The sequence below is a fragment of the Papilio machaon genome, chromosome 18, assembly GCF_912999745.1.
Source record: "Papilio machaon chromosome 18, ilPapMach1.1, whole genome shotgun sequence".
Taxonomy (NCBI): domain Eukaryota; kingdom Metazoa; phylum Arthropoda; class Insecta; order Lepidoptera; family Papilionidae; genus Papilio; species Papilio machaon.
Window position 1 is genome coordinate 424012 of NC_060003.1, and position 20134 is coordinate 444145.

A 20134-nucleotide genomic window follows, 5' to 3' on the forward strand; every position below is an offset into this window, starting at 1 on the left:
AAAATGTAAAATTTTCTAAGGAATAAAAAAAAAGAAATTACTAGAAAATGCTTTATTGTCATGATAATCTATATCACAAATGTGCTCAACTACCAATTACAATACGAGTACACACAATCACAGTCACACGTTGGACGATGTATTTTTTTTCTGATTATTTACGAAATGTATGTCTACAATTTTAATGAAATAACTCTAAATTTAACACGACGTCCTATTTTTTATATACAATAATAAAAATAAAATAAACAACACTTCAAAAAATTTTAAGTTCTCATCCGCCCACGGTACCACGTAACGAGAGATTATTACACCGCTTGCCCGCCGCTTGTCGCTATAGTTTATTGACTCACGCGCCGCTGGCATTGAAACTAAACGGTCCTGAGCATTACGTGATCAACGGCCGTCCCGCACCGTCCCGCGCTGTGCCCGCCAGCGCCTGCTGGATGACCAGCTGCTGCGCGCTAATCAACTTCTTCAGCTCCCTCACCTCCTGCGTCAGCTGCCGCACATTCTCCGAGGTCTCATCCAGCCTCGCTTGAAGGCTGCCTAAGCCGGAGTATCCGTACTCCCTGTAACTCGAGTCGTTATTATTCTCATACTTTTTAAAGCAAGAATATGTCCCTGTAGTAGACCCATTCGAAGATATTGTATGACCGTACTGCTTCCTCATTTTTGCTATATCGTAAGCGGCCATCATTATATCTCTGGGTAATCTTTTCTCGCTCGGATTTAAAGGTTTTACACTCAGTACTACTCTGTAAGCTTGCGGGGAAACTAATGCTGATGAATGTAAAATTTTTAGAAGACATTTCGGCAAGTATCCGTTGAATAATGCCAATTCCATATATGATATTAGTTTCGTTTGCCGCACGAGCTTGGACAATCCGGCGGTTTTCCTCAGTCCTTGTATATCGTGTACAGCTATACCGACCAGCAGATTCATCAAAACAACCGTCACAAACATAAGAAACAACACGTATGTAATTTGAGCCGAAAATTCCAATAATACAGGTGGATCATTACCATCAGGTTCGTTAAGCAGTAAATCTAGGTTTAATTCTCCAATCATCATAGTTAGAACGGTGATAAAGCCCATAAATGGATTAGCAAATGACGAGGAATCCGGAAATATGACGCAAAAACTGATTGTAAATCCGATCAATATACAAGAGTAGGCCATCAAAAGTTTGGCAAATTCTTTTTGGACTTTTTGGTACATGGCCACGTAAGTACCGAACACTGGCAGTTGGCCGATCATCATCATAAGGTTGGTCCACCCGGCGAGCACCGCAAACGCACCGACGTGATTTTGCCACGTGTAAGTTATGTTGGTATAAATATACGAAATGAGAAATACGCTCACGATGACGAACCATTCTATTATGTTCTCAGACTGCATCAGGTATTGTTTGACAGTGGAATAGCCAGCTATGCCGTAAACCTTTCTGAAAATCTCGAAAATGGTTATTCCCGCTAGCACCCACCATTGCATTTCGATTACGAACGGGTTTTTCCTCAATAAGTCCCCAAGAATCGATTGTTTTTGACAAAGCTCTTGTTCTTGAATAGTCTCTTCCATATCTTTGCTGCCGTTATAGCAGTTGTGAGCCAACGCAGTCAAGACGTATAAAGTGAGACACAAAACAAATATAAAACTCAGGAACAGACGCGCCACGTAGTACTTGCGAATCTTCTCCCATTTAATGTAAAGGAATGCCGAGCACAATGGATGGAGCAGCACCTCCTTCTGTCCCTCATCTACAAAGGTGTTAAGGTAGCTTATTTCTCGGGGGTAGCAGTGCTGGAGTATGCTGCGAAAGTCGAGTTCCAATTCTACTTCTCTATTGCTTGTCTGTGAATGATGCAGCGTGATAGCGCAATCTAGTTTCCTTGTTACCATAGCTAGCGAGGCTGGGGTCTTGCGGGCAATTACATTGAGTGCAGAATTACCCTTTTTCGATCTGGTCGTAACGTCGGCACCGTGGTAAATTAAAGTTTCGACACACGCAGATAGGCCGTCTAGAGCGGCCAGATGTAGAGGTGTGAAACCGTACTCATCTTTCTGGTTGACATTCGCTCCCCAACTTATTAGAGTTTCAATAATATCACAGGCACTGTCGGACTTGCCTATTGCGGCATGGAGAGGCGATCTCTTGTCGAAGTCCATAGCGTTAGGCTCAGCGTTACCTTTTCGCAACAATGACTCAACACACTCCAAGCTCGCTGAGCGCGCGGCCAAATGCAGAGCCGTGAAGCCACGATGATTTTTTAAACTCGCATCGGCACCTTTAGAAAGAAGTAAGTCGACACAATCTGCGAACCCGCCGTCGGCCGCTAAATGTAACGCCGTTGATTCTCTATCTCCGACTCTGGTCCGGACATTAGGGTCGGCCCCGGGAGTGTCCAAGAGTATGACAAGACATTGTATCATGCCCAGGTCCGCGGCGAGATGAATCGCGTTCGTGCCGCCAGGTTCTATTAAATTGACGTCTATTCCGTGCGAAATAAAGAGCTTGAGGCACTCGACGGAGTTGGCGCGCACGGCGCAGTGCAGCAAACCTCCTTCACAATTGACGTACTTGACGGCCGCGTGGACGGACGCCCCGCGACTGATTAGTAAATTAGCCACTTGCACTGAATTCCCGAACGCGGCACAATGGAGCGGTGCGAAGCAGCGGGGCATGTAATTGGGATCAGCCCCGCACGATAGCAGATAGTTGGCGCACTCTGAAGACCCGCTGAACGCCGCCGCGTGTAGCGAGGAGAGCCCCAGAGCGTCGAAGTATAGCGGATCCGCTCCCGTCTCCATTAGCGCCGGCAGCAGCTGGTCCTGCTTGAGGAACGCCGCCCAGAACAGACAAACGTTTCTTTCGGCTTCAGTGGCATTGGTGAAGGTGTCAAGGGCGGTTTCCGGTGTGATGACGCCCGACTCGAGCTCATCCAGGAGTCGCAGTCGGCCGCCGACGGCGCGCATCTGCTCATGTGCGCTCTGACGCAACGAGTCGCCGCATATGTGCGCAGTTAGGTCCAGGGGAGGCTCCTCGAAGCTATCGTACATGTTGGGGGCGCTCTCGGCGGGCGGTGAGGAGCCGGCCAGAACGTACTCGAGGTGGCCGGTGGAGGGGAAGGCGCGTTCGAGGGACTCTTCATCTGCGGGCGGCTGCTGCGCGCGCGCCGGGGAGGAGAGGGCGCGGGCGACGCGCTGGCGGCGCTCCATGGTCCCGGGTCCAGGCTCGGGCTCCGAAGCATGCGGGGCGCGGCGGGTGCGGAGCCAGCGCCGCGAGAGCAAGCTGCGCGCTGTGGGCATGCGGGCGGGCGGTCGACGCTTCACTGAGCGCTACTGCTATTGTCCGCCAATTGCGACGGAAAGAATGAATCGCGCGCACCTTTTCGTTGTTAAGGTGCATTCATACGTGGATGATCAATACGAACGTTTTGATCCGATATTCACAATTTTTAATACGTTAGGACTGTGACATTTTTTGATATCGGGATATTTATATCGTGCTCTCAGAGAAAGAACATAGACATTAGTCACTAAAGTATGTTGATGTTAAACCTCAAGTGTAACCGTAACTAATTAGTGTGTAGAAATTGTCAGTTATCTCTCAGACTTATTGAATTTTAAAATTACATTTTGTCCGAAGTTTCTTCGCGGAAAATGCATATTATATTGCATGCACAATTCGTGTCATGCTACATACGAGTATGTATAAAATGTTTGATACATTATGTCAATGTGCCGTGTGACTGGATCCTAGCAATAGCAATGTAAACGGTCATTTAACAATGGTCATCTCGTGTCTCAGCTCTCAGGATTATACTTGTTTACACGGTGATGTGACCACATCGCACTGTGTTACAACACAATTCTACATTGACCGAATAATTAAAGGAATTTATAATATCTGAGTTAATCATCTTGATAAGTCAATTTTCAAATTAGCAGTTAAAATGCAATATGCAAAGAAACTTTGGTTTAAACTTTTTGAAGATCTTTTTTTTTTTCTACATAAATAAATAAATAGATTTTCCCAAAAAAAAAAATGGTTTACAAGGTAAGACTTTCCACTAAATGATTATCTGCGCAACTGTTGCTTTGGCAGTCGCGCTCGCGGTGATGGTACATCAGTGCTCAAAGAAATAGTCACGACCTTCCTTTCTTAAGGACTGACGTTAGGGAAGGGCGCGCCGCCGACAATGGCGCCACATGTTTTCGAATTAGTGTCTTACATAACCTTGTTAACCCCCGCAGGCATGGTAAAAAAAGAGGACTCCGTAGAAATCTCGCTCAGGATGCGTAAAGCTAAAACTGCTACAGCTAGTCGAAAGGGTTCTTAGTGGGGGTACGATTATGCTACGATGCTACCTGGGACCTCTGGCGTTGAGCAGTGACAGAGTGCAAGTCAAAGTAACGACGTCGCTAAATAAGATTAGCGTTGTCGCATCATCACATCCTGCCGTTAGGTCTCTGTGTCTCATGGTGTGTTTAAAAACATATCAAAATGTTCATGCCTTTGTCCTAAGATGGTGGGTGTAGTGTTTGTGTCTATGGAATAGATACAATTCACTGTCTCATGTACCACACTGGAGGGGACAGCTGTCCCTGAGTAGTTGAGTGACGAACGCGGTACGAAGCGGACGTGCGCCTGAGCTCCAGTGTGGTAGTGGTGAGCCAGTGTCTGTCCTTAATCATCTTTAGGGACCCTATGGTCCTACAAATGGCGACGAGGTGAAAAAAAAAAAAAAAAAAAAAACAAAATAGAAAATTGGTAACTATGTCCGTATTTTGCGCCCTAAGTAATAAAATACTTGTGTGTAAATTAAAACATTGCAATCAAGATATCTAATTTTATGCCTAAAAGTAGAGTACAATTATTATAGATTTCATAATAGAAGAAAGATGACTACGGGGAACATTAGTTTACAGTATTATCCGATTTTATAAGTTGTATACGTGTAAAATAGTAATGATGATATATTGCAAGCATGCGATATCACTTCCGCCGTCGTTATCTATTTATTATGATGAGTAGGAATATTTGTCTATTAAAGTTTAGTTCACAAAAATATTAATTGTCAATAATATTTACAAATTATTACAGCTAACTGTAAAAAAATTAATTGTAAAAAAAGCGATTGAAATTATTGTAAATTATTATACCTTCGAGTACTTACAATATCAATCTTCATAAGTGTAAGGAACGTCAATAAAAGGCGGGGTCAACGGGTGGCCTGATTTATTTGTAAAGATGTTTTAAATCTGTTATATTAATCTACTCACTATTTGGTCATCAAATATTCTCTGTAACGAGACACATCAAATGCTACAATAAGTATCAACTGACATATTTATTTTGTTCAGAAATAATTATATTTCTGGCAAAGGTATTTGTGAATCTTCTTCAACGAACCGTTCTAGGATCTAAGACAGTGTCATACGAAATATGGGTCTATTATCTATTAACTGCAACTAAGTATTTCACGTAAAATGACAGGTACAGGCCGTATTTTGAAAATCGGCTATCATTTTAACTAAAACTAGCTTTTACCCGCGACTTTGTCCGCGCGGAATGAAGGGATAGAAAACGGGGTAAAAATAATCCTATGTCCGTTTCCTGGTTCTGAGCTGCCTGCCCACCAATTTTCAGTCAAATCGATTCAGCCGTTCTTGAGTTGTGAATGGTGTAACTGATGCGACTTTCTTTTATACATATAGATAATACAGATATGTAGTGCTCTGGATTTCCATTAAATTGGAGATATATCTTCGTCTATTTTGGATATCCATTAAATTGGATATATGAATGCGTAAATAGGTAAACCTAATAAGGTACCTTCGGAGTATTGAAAAGTATACATTTATAATTTGGGTTTCTATTAAATTAGAGATATTCTAAACTATTTTATTACATTGTACAAAATGAAATTCATTAGATTGAATTTAATGTGTCTCGGACTTCTTTTAAATAAGAAGTATTAGTAAAAACAAAAGAACTTTCATTAAATTGAAGGTATTTTAGATTTTAGATTTAAATCGAACATTTTCAGTAGGATGCAGCTGATATTGCAACGACTGCTAAAAAGAGAGGTACATTATTACAATAGCGAAGATAATTTGTTTGTTTACAACAAAAAAAGTATACGCTAAAACGAGAAAAAATGAAGAAAGAGATAGAATAATTGTGTTAGTGTAATTATGATTTTTGCGTATATTGAAAGATTGTTTTAAAATAAATCGAATGTCGTTGAAAATAAGTCAAAACATATTCTTACTAATTGACTATAACGATTTTATAGGTGATAAGAAAGATAGAAGACATCACCCGCAATCGGTTGTTTTCGTTATGTCGTGGTCATGTGACGTACACTCTGTACACTGAGAGCAATTTAACTTTATTTAACATATAACATTAGATCCGACGATATATCATTAGATGCTAGAAGTTATCGAAGGCATCTCAGTTGTATAGTTTGATGCGTTGAGATGTATCACTGGATTGGTTATATAGTTTATTTATCAATGTTACAATAAGTTCCCTCTGATGTTAAGAAGTTTTATTGATAAACCTATGTTAATAAATAAAAAAGTAGTTAATACTAAAGTCTGTTCGTGGGTCCTTAGCAAAAAAAAAAATATATATATATATTACCAAATTATACGTAAAATTAAATGTTGAATTGTGGGAGCATGAGCAAATGAATATACGGGTGCAAATAGTAACAGATACATGTAAATACTGCACAAAAGTTTTGATTATTTTCTTTTGAATATCACCAGGTCTCACAGTTTAATAGAAAATTTGTGTTGTCTAAATTTAGTTAACTCTAATTCCGTGACGTCGGAATGTCGATAAAAAAAATGACTGAAAAGGTAATTTGTCCATCATTGTCAGTGTAGTATACAAGTGTGTGTAACTAGTGCACGCTGTCATGTGTATTGTACAGGCAGTAGTACATCGGCCCAATCGTCTAAGTTTTATTTGAATTTAAAATATAACTAAACTATAGATAGGTTTAGCGTTCGCCCGTGATTTCGTAAGCGCAAAAAATATAGCCTAGGTTCTATTGATAGTCTCGACAAAATCGGTCCATGCGATTCGGAGATTATTCATATGGCCATTTGCCTGATTGTCCCTTATAATATAAAAAAAAAATTAACTTTAACTGTCAACTTTAACTTACGTTAAATTTTTATTAATTAACGGCTTTAACGATTAACGAAGTTACATTTTTATTTAACGAATTAAAGATTAACGAAGTTAACTTTTGCTTATCTGTGCCCAGCTGTGACCAGGACCATAACAGGTTCACAAATTATTAGCATCCTGAAGGAACTCTTTAGTCGACTGGGTTATCCACATTCAATCACAGCAGTTTGTAAATGAAGAGTTTAAAACTTTTTGTGAAGATTGCAACATTAAACTTTTAGTACTGTTCCATATTGGCCGCAAATGAATGGGGAAGTCGAGCTTCAAAATAGGGATATCTTAAAGTACCTTAGAATAAGTGTAAGCGAAAAGAGACACGAAAATAAGAGAAACATTATATTAGTATTTTATGATGTATAACTCTACTCCTCACTCAGTAACAGGAAAGACCCCTTCAGAACTTTTCTTTAAACGAAAGAATAGGGATAAGATTCGATGCTACATGATATTATTATTATTATTATTCGGGTTAGTTTCGACATACAACATTTTTCAATTATTTAATTCAATACTTAATTTTGACATTAAGCTTGAGTGTTGTTGATACGCCGGCTTGATAATACATCATGGCGTCGGCCGGAACGCTGAGTGATTAGTGAATTGATACATACTTAAACCAATGATCTTATGACTTATGATAACATTGATACTTAGTAAAGAAACAACTGCAATTCAAAAAAAAGAAAAGGAAATGGATTAGCTAAGTGTACATTTGATTAACACATAATTATCGTGATTAAGTAGTAAATACTTTATTGGCATGGCCGTTTGTTTTATATGAAATTTATGCATAATAATGCATATTATTATGCAAAATAATGAAAAAAATTTAGATTTCAACTTAATTTAAGGTTAATCTATATACTTTTCTTCGTACTATTCATGGCGATCATAGTATATCTTCGAGGGGAGTTCATTGCAGCCACTGATAGTGACAATGACTCACACTTTTGTTGTTTTGTTTTATATTTTCTGTACTACAAAATATATCTAAATTATACGTAAAATGTTTGTTAGAAACAAGACCTACCGTTCTCCTATATCAGTTGTTAATTATTGCAGATATCCATTAAGTTGGTTGTACAGTCACATGCACGGAAATGTAAACATTGTTCTTGTTATGACGACATGACTTCTGATGACGTTGTTCGATGAGTACATCATTTAATCAGATGATGTAAATTTCTTTTAATTTAATTAATTTTTATGACTACCATTAGGTTTAGGTTTAAAGATCTTTATTTCTCATAAAAAAAAAAAAAGGAGTAGATATGTTCGGAACCGTACCGCCGTGCGTAAACAACTTCTGTAAATCCGTACTCGTAATTTTATTAAAAAAAATAGTTATGAGTAATTGCACTTATTTAAAGTAATAGTTATAGTTTTTCTGTGCGTTATAAGGAAGGTGTAAGTTTAAAGTGTTTGCTATAAACAAATGTTTTGTGAAGTTTTTAAATGTTATTAAACTATGCTGAACAATTATTGATATACCCGAAAAATAAATATGTATATCATACAGGCTTGCGGGTTAATACGTAATATAGATACAGAATACAGGATGAATATAAAGCAAAATAAACCTTAACACAATTATAGAAGAGAATCTAACTTGACAAAGTTATATATGTAGAAAATATTGAGAGATTATTACAGTTCAGCGATGATATATGATTTAAGTTTATTTTTGAAAACATTAATACTATTACAATTCTTTATCTCGTCTGACAGTTGTTAAACATTTGAACGCCTTCGAACGAAATAGTTTTATTCCATAGATAGTTCGCGGAGTAATAGATTTAATTTGTGTTTGTTACGTCAGTTATGTTTGTTATCTCTTTTTTCGAGTTTAATGTTAGACTTAATGTTTTTATTTGTTATGTTCATTATGAATTTTGTTTGTTATAAAGTTCATTAGTTGGAGTTCGGTAATCAAAAAATTAAATTGGTGGTAATGATTTTCAGTAGATGTGAATACTTTAAATTGGATTAATACAGTGTCAATGAACACAGAGAATTCCATTCAATTGGAATTGAGGTTACCATTAAATTGGAAACACTTAGGTTACCATTAAATTGGAAACACTTAGGTTACCATTAAATTGGAAACAGTTAGATTACCATTAAATTGGAAACACTTAGATTACCATTAAATTGGAAACACTTAGGTTACCATTAAATTGGAAGCAGTTAGATTACCATTAAATTGGAAACACTTAGGTTACCATTAAATTGGAAACACTTAGATTACCATTAAATTGGAAACACTTAGATTACCATTAAATTGGAAACACTTAGGTTACCATTAAATTGGAAACAGTTGGATTACCATTAAATTGGAAACACTTAGGTTACCATTAAATTGGAAACACTTAGGTTACCATTAAATTGGAAACAGTTAGATTACCATTAAATTGGAAACAGTTAGATTACCATTAAATTGGAAACACTTAGATTACCATTAAATTGGAAACACTTAGATTACCATTAAATTGGAAACACTTAGATTACCATTTAATTGGAAACACTTAGATTACCATTAAATTGGAAACACTTAGGTTACCATTTAATTGGAAACACTTAGATTACCATTTAATTGGAAACACTTAGATTACCATTAAATTGGAAACACTTAGATTACCATTTAATTGGAAACAGTTAGGTTACCATTAAATTGGAAACACTTAGGTTACCATTAAATTGGAAACACTTAGGTTACCATTAAATTGGAAACACTTAGGTTACCATTAAATTGGAAACACTCGGTTACCATTAAATTGGAAACACTTAGGTTACCATTAAATTGGAAACACTCGGTTACCATTAAATTGGAAACACTTAGGTTACCATTAAATTGGAAACACTCGGTTACCATTAAATTGGAAACACTTCTATTAATTCCGGCTGACTACAGAGAATTCCATTCAATTGGAATTGAGGTTGCCCCAAAGGACTCGAAATTTATGTTAAAGAATTAGATAGGACAAACAAACTTGCAAGTACATTTATCTCTACGCCTCATGTAGTCGGAAAAACTACATGTCACGGTAAGGAATGAAGAAACTGGACAAATACTAAGAATGAACGTTACACATCTAAAAAGAGTGGAAGGGGAATGGAATCTAATGGAAATTTAAATGAAGATACATCAAACATTAATGAATGAAACAATCTGGTTAAAAATTATTAATTTATAATTACAGTAAAAAATATAAATAAGATGTTGATTGAGTTGAAAATAATAATAAAATAAAACTTGTTAACAAGGAAGGGATGTAGTGTTTGTGTCTATGGAATAGATACAATTCACTGTCTCATGTACCACACTGGAGGGGACAGCTGTCCCTGAGTAGTTGAGTGACGAACGCGGTACGAAGCGGACGTGCGCCTGAGCTCCAGTGTGGTAGTGGTGAGCCAGTGTCTGTCCTTAATCATCTTTAGGGACCCTATGGTCCTACAGTGGGAAAAGATTAAACGACTTTATAATGACCTATTTAAATACATATACGTCGTCTGTCAATAAAACATCATGTTGCAATTATAAAATACGAAAAATAACCTCTAATCAAGATTGAAGGTTGACTTTTTTATGTAATTGAAAAAGTGTGAAGAACATTAACGCATTGTTCTAACGAAAGACAAATTTTTCATAGTTTATAAAGACATAATAAAGCATTGTACTTTCTGCCATAAAACTATATCAATATGTTCATTGTTCTTTTCAATACGTACGTATGTTTTGTTTCTCAATTTTGGCTTATATTTTCATTCTTAATACATTAAGAAGAAACTATGATATTTTAGAAAGCTGCTGTAGAAACCTTTATTGTGTACTTTCCTATTTAAAATGTAATCTATAAAATGGTTTTAATTCAAAAGATCATATTATAAAATAAAACGGTACTAAAACTCTGCTACTTTATTTTGTTGGAAAGTTTACATGTCTATCTAAACACAGACTGAATGTTAGAATAACAAATAATTTTTATTATTTTTTGACATTATTTTGACTTTCAGTTTTCGTACCGTCTTTTTTTTATATTAATAAAAAAAAGACATTGTAATGACTTACCGGAACCACGATTTAATATATTCGTAACCGATTGTGTAGCGAATTGATCAGCGAATAGTATCAAGGTCATGGGAGCAGCGCATTACAATACCACAATGTGCTATGGCAGATTCAGACTTCAGGTCACACATTTAATATAAGTACATACCACTGTATACATATTTAATTTGTTCTGCATATTGTTACTCCTCTGAATCTTCTCATTAACAAAACAGGAACAGACAGACAGACTAACAGTAAACTGATAGAAATATTATTTATTCTATTCTATTCATTCCATTATTATTAATAATTTATATTGTATAATCTGTATAATCTAAAAGACATTAGCTTCATCTAATGTCAAAGTTATTAACACTGTCTGTGTCCGTCAAATATGTCGTCTGTCACTTTCCTTAGCATTGAACATGTAAGTTATAAAATGTGATTTTTCTAATCTTATATAATAATAATAATCTTAATTAATGTAAAGCATTTTCACATTTATTATGATTATAAATCGTTGCAAGATGCCAGAGCGTGTTTAATTTACAATCTGCACATTCGCCCATTCCCGATATTCCATTGCCATACCAACGTTAATAGGTTATGGGCCCAGTGAGTATATAATATTATAACATAGAATATCAAATAGATTTTTTTCAAGAAGAATACAATCGGAACAAAGGGCAGAGGAAGAGAATGTGCGGATTGTTACGCTATTGACAAAATGCCGACGTCATTGTCATGTGGTGCTGAGCAGCCGGCCCCTCAACCGGGCAACGGCGCCGGCCCTATATCAATTGAGAGATTACGTGGTTCGTCAAACTATGTATCTTGGAAATTCTCAATGCGTATGCTATTAATATTAGAAAATATTTGGAATTGTGTGGAATCGACGAGTCAATCAGCTACTACAGACACTCAACGTGACCAGAGAGCATTAGCAAGGATTTGTCTTAGTGTGGAGCCTGCCTTGTACCAGTATGTTCGCGACGCCAAAACTGCCAGTGAGGCTTGGAACAACTTAGCCAAGGTATTCGAGGATCGTGGACTATACAGGAGAGTACTCTTACTCCGGCAACTTCACCATATAGAATACAAAAATTATTCTAATATGCAAGAATATATCAATACTGTTATGACCCTAGTGTCACAGTTAGCAGATATAGGACGGAGCATCGAAGACGGCGAGGTAGCGGAGATTTTACTATCTGGTCTTCCAAGTGAATACGATGTTTTGGTCAGCAATCTGGAAACTGCATGTATCAGTACTACATCTCTTTCAAGCGAGCTTGTTAGAACACGCCTACTGCAAGAAGAAATGCGGAAAAATGGCAATGAACATACATCTTCAACAGATAATGCTTATTTTGCCAAAAAGAAAGTAATTTGTAGTTTCTGTGGAAAAAGTGGACATGTTCGTAACAGATGCTTTAAACTCAAGAAACAGAAGAAAGATAAGGCTGAGAGAGAGAAGACTGAGAAAGCTACTATTGCGACTGATTGTGCCTATTCAGTGACACAGACTGACTTCTTAGTTGATAGTGGGTGTAGCAGTCATATGATAAATAATAAGAATATGTTTCATAATTTTAATAATAAGAAGAGTCATGTTTGTATTGCTAATAATACATACCTCGATAGTGAGGGATCAGGTAAATTTATTATTCCTTGTTCTAATATAGAAATAGAAGCTATGCTCGTTCCTAAATTAGCTACCAATTTACTTTCCGTTAGTAGGCTAATTAAATCTGGTTATGTACTTGTTTTTGACAAGAAAGGGTGTCATTTTTATAAAGACAGGGACTGTAAGGTGACAGGTATAGTATGTGGTCATGCAGTTGATATCAATGGTGTTTACAAGCTGGATAGCATCACACCTGCAGGTAATACTTCGCAGCCAATTGGGTGCTCTTCAGGTCTCCTGAAGAATAGAGTTCAGGAGAAACAGAGTGCAATGTTAGTGTCAGCGGAACTCTGGCACAAGAGGCTGGGACACATGAGTTATGGAGGTATGTGCATGTTACGACAAAAGAAAGCTCTTATATTTCAGGATGAAGAACACAAGCTTTCTGGGTGCGTGGCTTGTTTGGAGGGCAAGCAAGTTTCAAAAGCTTATCCCTCTGGTGAAGCCAAGCGTGCCACTAGTCGATTGGAGCTCATTCACTCCGACATCTGTGGACCGATGCCGATTAAAAGTTGGGGCGGTGCGAAGTACATGCTAACCTTGACAGATGACTACAGTAGGAAGAGTTGGGTGTACCTTCTACAAGAGAAAAATCAGGTAATGTCCCGTTTTATTGATTTTAAAAACCTTGTTGAGAAACAGACCGGAGCCAACATAAAATGTCTAAGAACTGATGGAGGCGGTGAATATTGTAATGATCGCTTCAAATCTTTTCTTAAGTCTCAAGGAATTATTCATCAAATAACAGTTCCATATTGCCCTCAGCAGAATGGAGTATCTGAAAGGCTAAATAGGACTTTGTTAGAGAAAGCAAGATGCATGCTGCAGGAATCTGGTCTTAGCCGGGAATATTGGGGTGAAGCGGTCATGACGGCCGTTTACTTAAAGAATAGAAGCCCTACAGTTGCCCTTGCTGGACTGATACCTGAACAAGTGTGGACTGGTTCAGATATAGACCTTAGTCACCTTAGAGTTTTTGGCTGCATTGCTTACTCATTAATTCCTGAGCAGAAACGTTCTAAATTAGACCCTAAATCTAAAAGATATATTTTTGTTGGCTACAGTGATTCAACTAAAGGTTATAGATTGACAGATCCACAAAATCCAAGGCGAATTTTTTATGCTAGGAATGTGACATTTCTCGAGCACAAGTTTTTGAAGGACATGGATGATAATCCTTGTGTTCATTGTAAAAATAAAAACATTGCTGATCACTTTGTTGATGTATCTAGTCAGAATTCTAACTTAAATAATACAATTGTACAAAATAATGAAATAGATGATAATAATATTTTAAATAATGATGCAATTGACTGTGATATTAGCTTAAATGATAATGATAATAGTGAATCAAGTCAGAATGATATTAATACTACTATACTCTCAGGTGCTGACTCGGAGTACTGTACTGGAGACGAGGGAGCAGAGACCGCTGCTAGTCCAAGTCATGCTGACTTGGACTGCAACTCGTCAAAGCATGACCCGTCGTCACGTCGAGGGGAAGCGATGTCTAGTGCTGGCCTTCAGGATCCTGGTTCGGTAACTGATGCTGCGCGCCCTGTACGTAGTACTCGTGGAAAGCCACCACTCAGGTATGGAGATTATGATCTTTCATGGGATCTCTCTCTGCTGGTTCACAACGAGATAGAGCCTCTCTCTTATAAAGAGGCTATGTCGTCGCCAGACAAGGAAGAATGGCGACGTGCAATGGAGAAGGAGTATAATGCTCTCCTCAAAAATGCTGTCTGGAAACTTGTAGATCGACCACAGAATAAAAATGTAATAAAATGTAAGTGGGTCTACAAGATCAGACAAAATTGCGAAGGTAAGGATAGATTTAGAGCTCGTTTAGTAGCGCGTGGGTTTTCTCAGAAGCAAGGCATCGACTACAGTGATACCTTTTCACCTGTCGTTAGACACAGTACACTTAGAACTTTGTTTGCTTTAGCTAATGAATATGATTTAGATATCAGTCATTTTGATGTAGAGACCGCGTTTCTAAATAGTGATCTAAACGAGCATATCTTCATGGAACTACCGGAAGGTTTTAATTCAGATGATAATAAAGTATGTTACCTATTAAAAAGTATATATGGTCTTAAGCAAGCTAGTCGCATGTGGAATCAAAAAGTACATCAGCTGTTATCTAATAATGGTTTTAAACAGAGCAAATGTGAACCTTGCGTCTATATAAATAAGAGTGATAAAAGTTTAACCATAATAGCCTTATATGTAGATGACTTCTATGTTCTAGGAAATTGCTCTATAATTAAAAATAAATTGTTAAAATTGTTGCAACAGGAATTTATTGTTAAAGATCTGGGCATTCTGAAAACCTGTTTAGGTATTAATGTCTTTCGTAACAAATCTAAAGGTATTTTAACTCTGAATCAAAAAGGTTATATAGAGAAACTTTTGTTGCGTTTTGGAATGGAAAAATGTAATCCAGTCTCAACTCCCATGATGCTTAACAATAAATTAGATAAACCAAATGGTGATTGTCTAGATGAAAATGTATACCCATATAGGGAATTAATTGGAAGTCTAATGTACCTAGCTGTATGTACTCGGCCTGACATTGCTTTTGTATGTAGTCAGCTGAGTCAGTTCTGTTGTGGCTTCAATATGTCACATTGGCTTGCGGCTAAACGTGTTTTAAGGTATTTAGCGGGAACCTTAAGTTACGGTTTATGTTTTTATAAGACTGGTAACTTAAATATAACTGCATATACTGACGCCGACTGGGCTAACGATATTGTCGACAGAAAGTCATACACAGGGTTTCTGATAAAACTAGGAAATAATATAATTAATTGGGAAGCCCGTAAGCAAAAATGTGTGGCTCTATCAAGCACAGAGGCCGAATATTTAGCAATTTGTGATGTGTGTAAAGATTTGCGTTTTGTTAAAAATTTTCTGAATGAAATAATTGATAAATCACCTTCTATTGTAGTGTATAACGATAATCAAAGTGCACAAAAGCTGTTGGAATGTAAAGAGTATTGCCACAAACGAACAAAACACATTGATTTAAGATACCATTATATAAAAGACTTAATAAATACAAGATTTGCTGCTGTTAAGTATTTATCAACACAAGAAATGGTGGCAGATATATTAACTAAGCCTTTAAGTTCCATGAAGCATAAAAATTTTATAAATGGGATAAATGTTAAAGATGTAGAGACCGTTTACAGACTATGATATGTATGTGCATGTAGTTTTGTTTTCTGTTTAAAACTGTGACGTCCTTATCATTTTTTCTTTTGTTTAAAGAATGTAATGAATAAGGGGAAGTGATAGAAATATTATTTATTCTATTCTATTCATTCCATTATTATTAATAATTTATATTGTATAATCTGTATAATCTAAAAGACATTAGCTTCATCTAATGTCAAAGTTATTAACACTGTCTGTGTCCGTCAAATATGTCGTCTGTCACTTTCCTTAGCATTGAACATGTAAGTTATAAAATGTGATTTTTCTAATCTTATATAATAATAATAATCTTAATTAATGTAAAGCATTTTCACATTTATTATGATTATAAATCGTTGCAAGATGCCAGAGCGTGTTTAATTTACAATCTGCACATTCGCCCATTCCCGATATTCCATTGCCATACCAACGTTAATATAAACTTCTTCTTAGTGTAATTATATATAAAAGCGAAGATATTATGAAAACAATTACTTGTATTTAATTACAGGAAATATGTAACAATAACTTCCTTTTTCTAGAGAAACGGGAAGATAGAAATAAAACATATATCGCATCTTCGGCCAGTGAATCTAATATATAAAATTCTCGTGTCACAGTTTTCGTTCCCGTACTCCTCCGAAACGGCTTGACCGATTCTCATGAAATTTTGTTGTGAGCATATTCAGTAGGTCTGAGAATCGGCCAACATCTATTTTTCATAACCCCCCCCCCCATTTTTTAACTGCGCGCGGACGGAGTCGCGGCCGACAGCTAGTATTATATATAAAATTCTCGTGTCACAATGTTCGTTCCCGTACTCCTCCGAAACGGCTTGGCCAATTCTCATGAAATTGTGAGCATATTGAGTAGGTCTGAGAATCGGCCAACATCTATTTTTCATACCCTTATTAAGTTTTATTTAACTATGCGCGGACGGAGTCGCGGGCGACAGCTAGTAGTACTATAGATATTGAACTGAAATCTGAAAGGTGTGAATTTATTACAACCTAAACTAACACCCATTGTGTCATTGGGGTCTATCAAACAGTTCAAGTGTAGTTCTTGATCAAGGCTGCGATGACGTCACATGCAAACTAACTGGTCTGGGTAAACGTCGCCGGAAACAGTCAATTGTGGACATTAGATGATTCCTTATAATCACTGCCAACCTGTTTTGCTTTAGCCACACGTGTATCTAACCGTAACACTGCAAAAAAAACTCGTTCAAAAACATATCCATCCTTAGAATTTTTTTTTGCGTGGATACGACTGTGGTACGGTGTAAATAATTTCTGTCGATGTTGTTTATATCTAGGTGTTATTATCCTAATGATCTCAAAAATGTCGTGGTTTTAATTAATTCCTTTATCTTTTAACCAAATAGTTTGTAATCCAACAAATCCTAGGAATCTTCTGGCTAGAAACAAAGAAGAACTCCTGACAAAGAGCAACCAATTGGACAGCAAAAAAGACCTCGAAATTGTTTATGGATAGGTCACACGCATAGTCGAGATCCTAGTCACATTAGCAAGTCAAACAAGAAGACGTGGCTGTTCTAAACAGACATGGCGGCGTTCAGTGGCTGAACGCCGCCATGTTTGTTTGTGTGTCATGTCATCATGTGTCATGTTTGTTTGTGTGGCGGCCGACATTAATACAATCGGGCTGACTTGGCCCGAAACCAAACGCGGAGCCCAAGACAGAGCGAGTTAGCGGGGAATTGTGGACGTCTCGTAATGAAATATACTATTTCGAACCTTCTTTTGATTTTGTCCTGTTGGTCACGTCTTTCACGGACGTTCTGATGCATCACACTTGCACGTGAACCTCACATATCAATTATCAGTTCACCATTTGAGTCGCCGACAGTCTCCTAACATAGCTGAATTTACGAACCTGGCGTGGCGCGTAATTTAAACAAAATGACAGCACGTCTCCAAGTTTCTAATTTAACGATTAACGGACTTTTATTAACGGAAGTTGAGTTTAACGGAAGTTAACAAAAGCGTTAACACTTTTTGAAGTTAACTTAAAAGTTAATCCGTTAAGCAAAATGTTAACTTCGTTAATTAACGATTAACGGATTAACGAGTTAATGCCCAGCTCTGTCAACTGTGTTAATAATAATCTTACTAATATTGTAAATGGGAATTTTTATATGGATGAATGTTTGTTTGAAGGTATCTCCAGAACGGCTGCATAGATCTCGATGAAATTTGGTTTGGAAGTAGAGCACAGTCTGTAAGAACACATAGGCTACTTTTCATTTTTTAATTTCGCTCAGACGATATATTACTTTAACTATATAATATCATACTTTCTTCAAGATCTTTTCCAGCTCAAGTTCCTCTCCTTATGTATTATTATTTACCATACCACGTGCAAAATATATTATTTAACAAATGGCAACTTATTTGTCACTTAATTTAGGATTTCTTGTAATTGAAATAAAACTAATAATATATTTAATATTTATTTAATGATATACAGTTTGGATCTGACACAGATAATGTACAAGTTGTTTAAAATTACAGACGACGCGGAATCCGCTGGAGGTGTGGGGGGATATGGGGGGACATGGGGGGTGGGAGCCACGTTATACAAAAAACTATACAAAAATATTAAACGACAAACAATATTTGGATTAATGTTCCCTTTTAACTAACGTATACTATTAAAGCTTATAGTAACATATAAATTAATTTTATATACAAAAATTATACAAAACACCTTATCTATGTACCTCGAACTATATTACTGTTAATTGCCGAAGTTAAAATTATCGTTAAAATTGATTTATCGTGGATTTCTGAGACTGGAATCTCCATTTAAAACATATGCTTGTTTTAAACAGAGATTTTAGTCTTAGAAATTAACGGTAAGTAAAATTTGAAGGGAACTACGGCATGGCACGATGGAAAATGTATGGATTTAAATTTAAAGTCACACAATATCGTTCGAAATTCAAACTGCAATATAACGAACAAAAAGTGTAACTTAGAAAACATCAGTTCTATGAAATTAGAGCATTTTAAATTGTATCTCAGAAAAAAAGTAAAAAAAAAATATATGGAATTAAAAATAAATTTATGCAATTTAAATGCTATTTTAATTTAAAAATAAAAAAGTTCATTTTTTTCGAAAAAATACAGTCCAATTTTATTAATATTTTGACAAAATTATAATTAAAATTTCACGGAATTGGTAAGTTTCTCGGTAATCGTGAGTTCTAAGAAACTCGTCGAGTTCCATAGAATTCAATATTTATAGGAGGGATGTATTAGTGAGGGTGATTTGTGGTACAAAAGCGTGCATTGGTGGACTCAGGTCTCGCTGAGTCGCACTGACGTTTTGGTGCGAGGGGGGGGGGAGTGTACTGACGTCACATAGATGACGTCATCTGTTACAACTTCCAGGTTATTCACCTAGCTCGGAATATACGGGAATTATTTTTGTTCCCTTTGCCATTAAAGTAGGGTTTTATTGAAAATCCTCTCAAAAATATAACAATCTGAATATTCAATATTAAGATCTTAGTAATATGTCATATAAAAAAAAATAACTTTTTAATATGTTTCTATATGGTTCAATTATGTAAATTATATATAAATTGAACATATAACGTATTAAGGTGGAATTATTTAACAAACGTTATTTTATCATTTTACATAAAGTTATATCGGACAACTAAATTAAACATTTAAAATCATACAAATCACATTTAATATTATTAATTAAGTATTAGAAATTTATTTAAAACTACCGTAGTTTTTAGTCTTCGTGAATATTACAATGAACAACACGTGGGGGTAGTTTGAAAAAAAAATGTTAGTAGTTTAGATACACGATGTTAACGTATTATTAAAAATATATTGAATTTACGTAATCATTTTATAAGTTGGATATAAGTCCCAAAGGTAAGGACAGTCGAACAAACTAAGACTCAATCTGTATTCATTAATAAAAATTAAGCCCAAA

General features: G+C 36.3%; 1 protein-coding gene across 1 annotated transcript; it reads right to left on the reverse strand.

Annotated features, from left to right (window-relative positions):
• Positions 1-235: 235 nt before the first annotated feature.
• Positions 236-3331, reverse strand: LOC106715528 (transient receptor potential channel pyrexia). The gene has a single exon (XM_014508830.2). The coding sequence runs from the start codon at positions 3308-3310 to the stop codon at positions 389-391; it is 2922 nt and encodes a 973-aa protein (XP_014364316.2). The 5' UTR covers positions 3311-3331; the 3' UTR covers positions 236-388.
• Between the last annotated feature and the right edge of the window lie 16803 nt (positions 3332-20134).

What these genes read in the sequence shown, in the direction of transcription:
- LOC106715528 (XM_014508830.2), bottom strand. Translation starts at nt 3,310, where the DNA reads ATGCCCACAGCGCGCAGCTTGCTCTCGCGGCGCTGGCTCCGCACCCGC.